We start from the raw sequence: 6,805 nt of genomic DNA on the forward strand, positions 1-6,805 counted from the left end.
TTGTAGTGACTTCATGTTTACGCCCAACTTCTAAGAGTAGCTGGGTTCGCGCACAGGAGGTTACGCCCCAGGCAGAAATGCCTTTTGTGTTTATCCACAGCTCAGTAACAATGCACTGGGGTTTATCCTGGGTAAAAGTTCCTTGGTTTCCTCGCACTCTGCTCTTCCGCGCTCCAAGGCCCGCAAAGACTGCCCGGGAGAAGGAAGCGACCACCACGACCCACCACGCACGCAGCCCGCGGTCGCAGCGAGGCTCGGAGTGGCTCTGACCCCCGGGTCCCGCGCGGGCGGCGCACAAGAGGAGGGAGGGAGGGGGTGTGGGCTTACCCCTGCAGCTGCTGCTTCTGGTGAACCTGCAGCCTCGAGCCCCCGCCGCTCTGAGTCTCCTGCACCACTTTGGATCTCACGCCTTGCCTGCCTTGTTTGACGAACTGGACAGCCGCCGGGTGACCGCCAGGCTTGGGGTGGAGCTGCCCGCCGGAGCCCCCTGGACGCGCCGGCTCAGGCGGTGGTGGTGGCCGGAGCCCCTGCAGGGCCGTGCTGCCAGGCTGGCTCGTGCGCCGAGTCCGCTCCGATGGCACCCCTGGGGAGGCACGGATGGGGGGCCCTGCGGCCACTGAGCTGCGACTGTACCTGGCGTTGAGCGCGACGTTGAAGGTCCGAGGGCGCGGGGGCCCGCCCAGGGGCAAGGCTCCGGCTGCCAGGCCGGGGCCCGGGCGCACCACGTACGTGATCCTCCGTACCCGGCCCTGAGCGGACGACGCGAGCAGCCCTGCCCAGAGCAGGAGCCCCCACCTGAGCCAGGACCCCGCCATCGCGGGCCCGAGCCGGCACTCCCGACCCCTGCCCCCAGCCGTGCGGCTCGCCCGGTGCAGCCGCCTGCGCGCGCTCAGGCTCCCCGGGAGAACTGCCGAGAGCCCGGGAAAGGCGGGGAAGAGGCAAACTCAGTTACAGGAGAGGAAGTTCTGCGGGCGGCTGAGCAGCCCCAGACCCCAGCCGAAAGCGGCAGAGAGAAGGGGGCGGGGTGGGGAGAGGAGAGCCGGGGAGGGGAGGGGCGAGGGCAGCGGGCTGTGAAAGGTGAGGGTCCACTGGCCGAGTCGCGGAGCAGGGGGCGCCGTTCCCGGGATTCAGCAAGAGTGGGCGAGGGCGGGCGTGAGCGGGCGTGAGCGCGCGGGACGCTCGGAGGCAGCCCCGGTTGCAAAGTCTTTAAAAAGTTTCTCTCGCGGTGGAACACAGTGTCAGATCTGAACAGCCAATCTCCGGCAGACGTGACGTCAGGCTACAAATCCTAATTGGGGAAAGCGTGCGATGAGCCAGAGAACGCGCCGCCACTCTCCACATCCACACAGATTGTTACTTTACGGTTGAGGCAGAGGTCCCCATCCTGTGCCCTGGGAAAGGACAAAGGACTCTACGGAGTCACTGAGCGGTCCTTGCCTTCTGGACACCCCACAGAGTTTGTTTGATATTGTTTGGAAGGCATTCCTGGGAGTTCTTTTACCGGTGTATGCTTGGATTCTTGCTGCTGGGATTGGATTATTACACCAGATCGGGCCCCCGAAAGGGCTGTTTGGGGTGCACGGATCTGTCGGTGGGAAGGCGGTTAGATGGCTCTCTGTGGGACTGTGAGCTCCCCGGTGCTGGTTTCTCGGTCTGCGGCTTCTGGTACCCTACTCCTCACTCTGCCGTAGCAGATTGCAGGGTGGGCAGCAGGGGGCGCCCGCGTAGACTGGAAAACCTGCAACCCAACCCCAGAGGCAGCCTGGAGCTTGGTGAAAAGGCCGTTAGGATAGAAATATTAAGTTGGCCAAGAAGTCCATTCAGTTTTTTCTGTAAAATAAAAGACACATTTTTCATTTTCACCAATAACTTTGTTGATTTGGATGTTTTATGTTGGCTATGTCCTTATGTCCTCAGTGGTATAATGTTGATTGTTCTCAATGTCTCAATTTGTAGTCAACTTCAACTGGTCTACCCATGGTGGAGCATGGTCCAGTGAGAAATCTCCGGCAGGGAACTTGTAAACCACTTCTGACACCTTCAATCAGTCACAGCACCTTCTCCACACACTGCACAAATCTTCAGCATTTCAGTTGTGTTTTTACCTCTCTCGAAATAATAAAGCATAATATGCTGAAAATGTTGCTTATTTTCTTCCATCTTCAGTATTAAAGTGGCTACACAAAAATTCACCAAATTTGATATGATTTTTTAATGTACACTGATATGACAGCTGTCACAGTACAGTCTGTTAGGGTGGTCAGTGACACAGAATGTGGAAGAATTCACAAAGAGAAGAACGGTTTTTATTCGCTCTCTAAGAAGGGAGAGGGGCATGGTGTGGAGAGATACATCAGCATTGAGGGGTGGGGGCTTTGCATCGGTTACTAGATGGATTAAAAAAGGGTGTGGGCAGATTGCCTTTGTGTGGCCCCTGGACAGTTGGGGCGTTATAACAGGAGGCTGCTATTTGTTCGGATGTTATCTTCCGCCTGTGGCTGTAGGGAGTGGTTAGTTCTGTTCTTACTTTCCAGTAATTTCCAGTCCTGGGGACATAAGCTCAGAAGAGTAAAGCGGCAGTCATGTTTAACAAGGTCATAGGCCCGCTCAGCAAATGGTGCCACAGTAGCAAATGGGGCTGACTTTATCCTTTCGCAAAATTGTTTTGAATGAAGTTAAAGACAATGAAGTGCTGCTAGAACCATCTTATGGAAAAAACAAACTTTTTGGCCAACCCAATACAAACTTTAGGATTCATGACAACCCCAAGCCATAGTAGTATTTTTTTAAAAGTCAGATCCATTTCCTGGAGCTCTAGCCCAAAGGAAAGAATCGCTCACTAGAAATGACCCAAAATCACATTAAGGGAGGTGCAGGGTGTTCCAGGGTGCAGAGTCCCTGGGGTCCTAGTGCTCTATGGGGAAAACCATGAAACAATACGATAACATATCTACTTCTAGCACTTGAATAGAAATCAGTCTCCAGCAGGAACGCTCGATTTTGCTCTCTGAATGCAGTAGAGAACCCGTGGCTACAGTGGTCTTTTTTTCAAAGCCGTATAACTAAGAATTACAGTTTCCCAGGCTTTGCTTGTTCTTGTTCATGTCTGTCTGTGGCTTATGCTTTTGTTTTGTTGTCTGCCTGCATTGCCAAGTAGACTCTTGGTAGCAAGTGAGGATGGTTCAAGAAGAATTCATGGAAATAATTTTTAAGTTGAGGAAACTTAATCCATTAATCAATTTTTTCTGTGCATTGGAGGAAGACCTCCAGTATTAGTTTTGGAGGGAGAGGACCTCAGTCCTTTTGCCTGAATACCAGTTTCCTCTGAGAAGACTCTCTGAGAGCCACTGTCCCAGAATAAATAGCACTGGGCTGGAGGGAGAGGGCTCAGTTCAATGCTAACACTTCACCTAATTAGCAATAAGACCACAGGCAGTTCTCTCTGAACTTCAACTTCCTCCTCCATAACACAAAGAAGGTGGATTAAAAGTTCCTTCCAGCCCTAACAGAATCAGTGAGGTCACTCTGGGTCAGCCTCTGAGCCAGACCAAAGGGAACATTTTGAGAAGATTGAGGAAGGAGGATGGGTCAAAAAGCTGTCCTGTAGGAAGGATACAGCATAAGCCAACAAACATCCAAGCACGTACTGTGCTGGCAAGCACAGAGGCTGACCCTCGGCAGGTATGAGGTTTCACAAGGCACGACCCCTTTGTCCTCTCTGATTATGGAGACAGGATGCAAATAAACAAAAGCTTGAGCAAAGATAAACAACAACTGAATTGAGCAACACTTTGAGTCAATAATACTGAATTCACCAGGCAGGACCTGATGGGTACAATGCCAGTGTCCAGTACAACCTTTGCCATCTCACGGAAGATTCACAACATGTAGGGAAAACACTTCCTACCTGCGACTCAGGTCAGTCTACAGAAACTTGACCTCTCAGGCAGGAATTATATAATGATATAGCAGTTGAAATGGATGGGGGAAAGGGCTGCCTAGAAGCACTGACTCCATTCTGAAGAGCCAGGACAGGAGAGGAGAGGTGTCAGACAGGTGGAAGCTCAGAAAATGGTAAAGGGCAGCAGCATCTCCAAAGGACCAGACTTCAGTGGGATGGTGGGCGGGCTGCTCCTGTGGGCCACTCGCAGGATCCAGATGGACTGCATACATCAAAGCCCCGTCAGTCCATGGGAGGCCCCTGCCTGCAGAGGACAGAGCCTGGACAGGGAGCCAGCCGTCTGGACTCCAGTGCTCCGCTTCACTTCCCATGTGAACTTGGGCAAGACATTTCACCTCTCTGAGTCTCCATTTCCAGAGAGCCTGGGGATCAGCCCGAGGTCCTTGCCTTTGGGAAGACCAATGACCTGAATTCACCTGAGCTCTGTGGCTCTGCAGAAAAATATTTCCTACCATTCAAAAGATGCAATACAATATTCCTTCCTCTTGACTCACAGCAATGCTGTGAGTCAAGGTGTGTACTGCACCCCAGTCTTCAACCTGATCACAACCCGCCTCATGACAGCTTCGGATCTGTCACAGTCAGATCATCTGTGAAATGTAACCACAGGAAGAATCTCTAGTGTGAATGTTAATCTCATCCCCTAAGGACTCATAAACCTGTTGTACACATGTGTGTATACACAACCATGAATGTGGCAATGGCCACATGAGTATGCAGCCCCACTCTAGTGGGGAGACTAGCAAAGTCACAGTTTTGGACATAAATCTCTTGCTCTTTACATGACTAGCAAAATAATCCTTGAAAAATGTGTTATTCGCCGAATGTACGGTCACAAGAGATGGTTACTCATCTAAAACACTGAACTCACTATTATTCTGAGAGTGAAAGCCCAGTTTCTGTCCGGCATGGGGACCGGCCTCTGCCAAGTCCAGACGCAGTTTAATTCCATGGGTTCTGGACCCAGACCTGCCTCCCCTACCCCCCAGGTTTTAAGGACTATTTATTTTGGCAGTATAAAACTTCCTGATTCAAAAAACAAGTCTTTAAAGATCTCATAAAACTTCTTGGACTTCAGATGGTTTTCGCAAAACAATACGCAGATGAGCTAAGTGTAAATGAATCAGAGAAGAGGATTATATTTCCCATAAAAGCTCATGAGTTTGAGGATTAGGGGAAGAAAGGAAGGCTGGCAAATGCCAAACATTTTATAGCTCTTTGAAACCATTAGTCAAACTTAAAATGCAGCCAGGTTCCCTCATCCTTACACTTCGTAAGTTTTGTCATTGAAAAATCTTTTCCTACACTTCAGATGGGCTACAAATCAAATTGCATGGCTTCCTGGGACCTGAACTGCTTCCACTCATGTTTTCTTCCATCCTGGTGTTTCACAGAGCACCTTCCAGTTCCCTTCTAGTTACATCAAGAAATTCTTAGAAAGAGAAAGGGAGGGGAGAAGGGAACAGAGAAACTGGAAGTCAGTGCATTGTAGATAAAAGGAAGAGACTAAAGGAGAGTGAGAGCAAGAGAGGGTGAGGAATGGAAAAGGGAGAGCAGCCTCAGGGTGGCTCCCCGAGACCATGGCCTGCACCCTGTACTCGCTGCTGTGGGCTGCTCCACACCAAGGCCATGGCTGCACTACCTGACAGCGGCCCTCGAGCGCACGGGCTAGGAAACCAACCAGGGAATTGGTGGATGCAGACAGGAGCCAGGAATGAAATCTCAGCCAACGATCCTTATTCTAGCTGTAGGAACCGTGATGAGAGTGCCAGTGATGAGCGTAAACTCGATTGCAGTCGTATTACTTTTTCTATCGGGATGAAGATCAATGGGGGAAATAGAGACTCAGGAGAGATGCCAGGAGAAGTTGTTACTTCGGTCTTTACTGAAATATCCATATCCTAGCTGGCTGTCTTAGGACTTGACAAAAAATGTAAACCTGACAATAAAACCAGAGTCCTTATTTATCTGATTTTTTTTTTCAACGTTACACATATAGTTTCATTACAGAGAGATCAAACCGCCAGAAGCAGTAGCTTATCCAGGACTCAAATACTCTCCATTGCCAACTGTTAGTAGAAGTTCACGCCGTGGTGAAGGCCGTGAAAAGGGCACAGGACTGTCACTTCTGTGCTTTTAGAGCCTTTTCTCTCTCACTTCCCAGGGGTAATTGTTTTTTCAAAGTTTTGTAATTCCTATGACTTAGCTGTGATGTGAGTGATCATCCTCCTAGCTAAAATTTAAAGGATTTTTAAAAAGTAATTACTATATGTGAAATGATAAATAGGTGATTTGGATAATTTTATTTTGAACTCTTTGGTTAAATATTTTGTCTATATATTGTCTAGGCTATGAAAAATTCAAGTTTATAGTAACTATTGAGCAGCAATACTCTGATTTCCGGGAGAAATCTAATTTTGTAAGTCAAATAGTTACATGAGGATTATATTTTGGTCTTATGTTTTTCCCATGTATTTCTCATGTAATCTATTAATTAGCCTGAATTATGAGACCAGATCAGTCTCTACATATTTTCATTGCTATACAAATCTGGGTAGAAAAATCTATGCCCTTTTTGCAATGATGCCTTATGTTTAAAAATCTGCATAAATATTGGCCAGCAAAAACAATCACAATCACACTACACTATAGAAGAAGACTTTAGTGTGAAGAATTTACCTCTCCCAAAATTAGCACACGTTTCAATTTCTTGAAATAGCACATCCAAGAAATTGGGACATACTTCTTAATTATTCATTCTGTCAACAGAGCTTTCATGCTACATACGTTGTTTTTTGCTTTGTTTTTATGTCTGAGACCATTGCTCATCCTGTAATACAGTTT

General features: G+C 48.7%; 1 protein-coding gene across 6 annotated transcripts in view; it reads right to left on the minus strand.

Annotated features, from left to right (window-relative positions):
- LTBP1 (latent transforming growth factor beta binding protein 1) overlaps positions 1-1,259 on the minus strand; it is a 365,905-nt gene extending 364,646 nt beyond the window's left edge. For 3 of the 6 annotated variants that reach the window (XM_024552641.4, XM_045189318.3, XM_024552640.4), the window contains exon 1: positions 328-1,258. In XM_024552641.4, coding sequence (XP_024408409.3) covers positions 328-815 — 488 coding nt within the window. In that variant the 5' untranslated portion in view covers positions 816-1,258. Of the gene's footprint in view, positions 1-327 lie in introns of all 6 variants that reach the window. The other 3 variants (XM_053924369.2, XM_053924368.2, XM_045189319.3) reach the window with 2 other exon arrangements.
- Between the last annotated feature and the right edge of the window lie 5,546 nt (positions 1,260-6,805).

The sequence above is a fragment of the Desmodus rotundus genome, chromosome 5 (genome assembly GCF_022682495.2).
Source record: "Desmodus rotundus isolate HL8 chromosome 5, HLdesRot8A.1, whole genome shotgun sequence".
Lineage (NCBI taxonomy): Eukaryota > Metazoa > Chordata > Mammalia > Chiroptera > Phyllostomidae > Desmodus > Desmodus rotundus.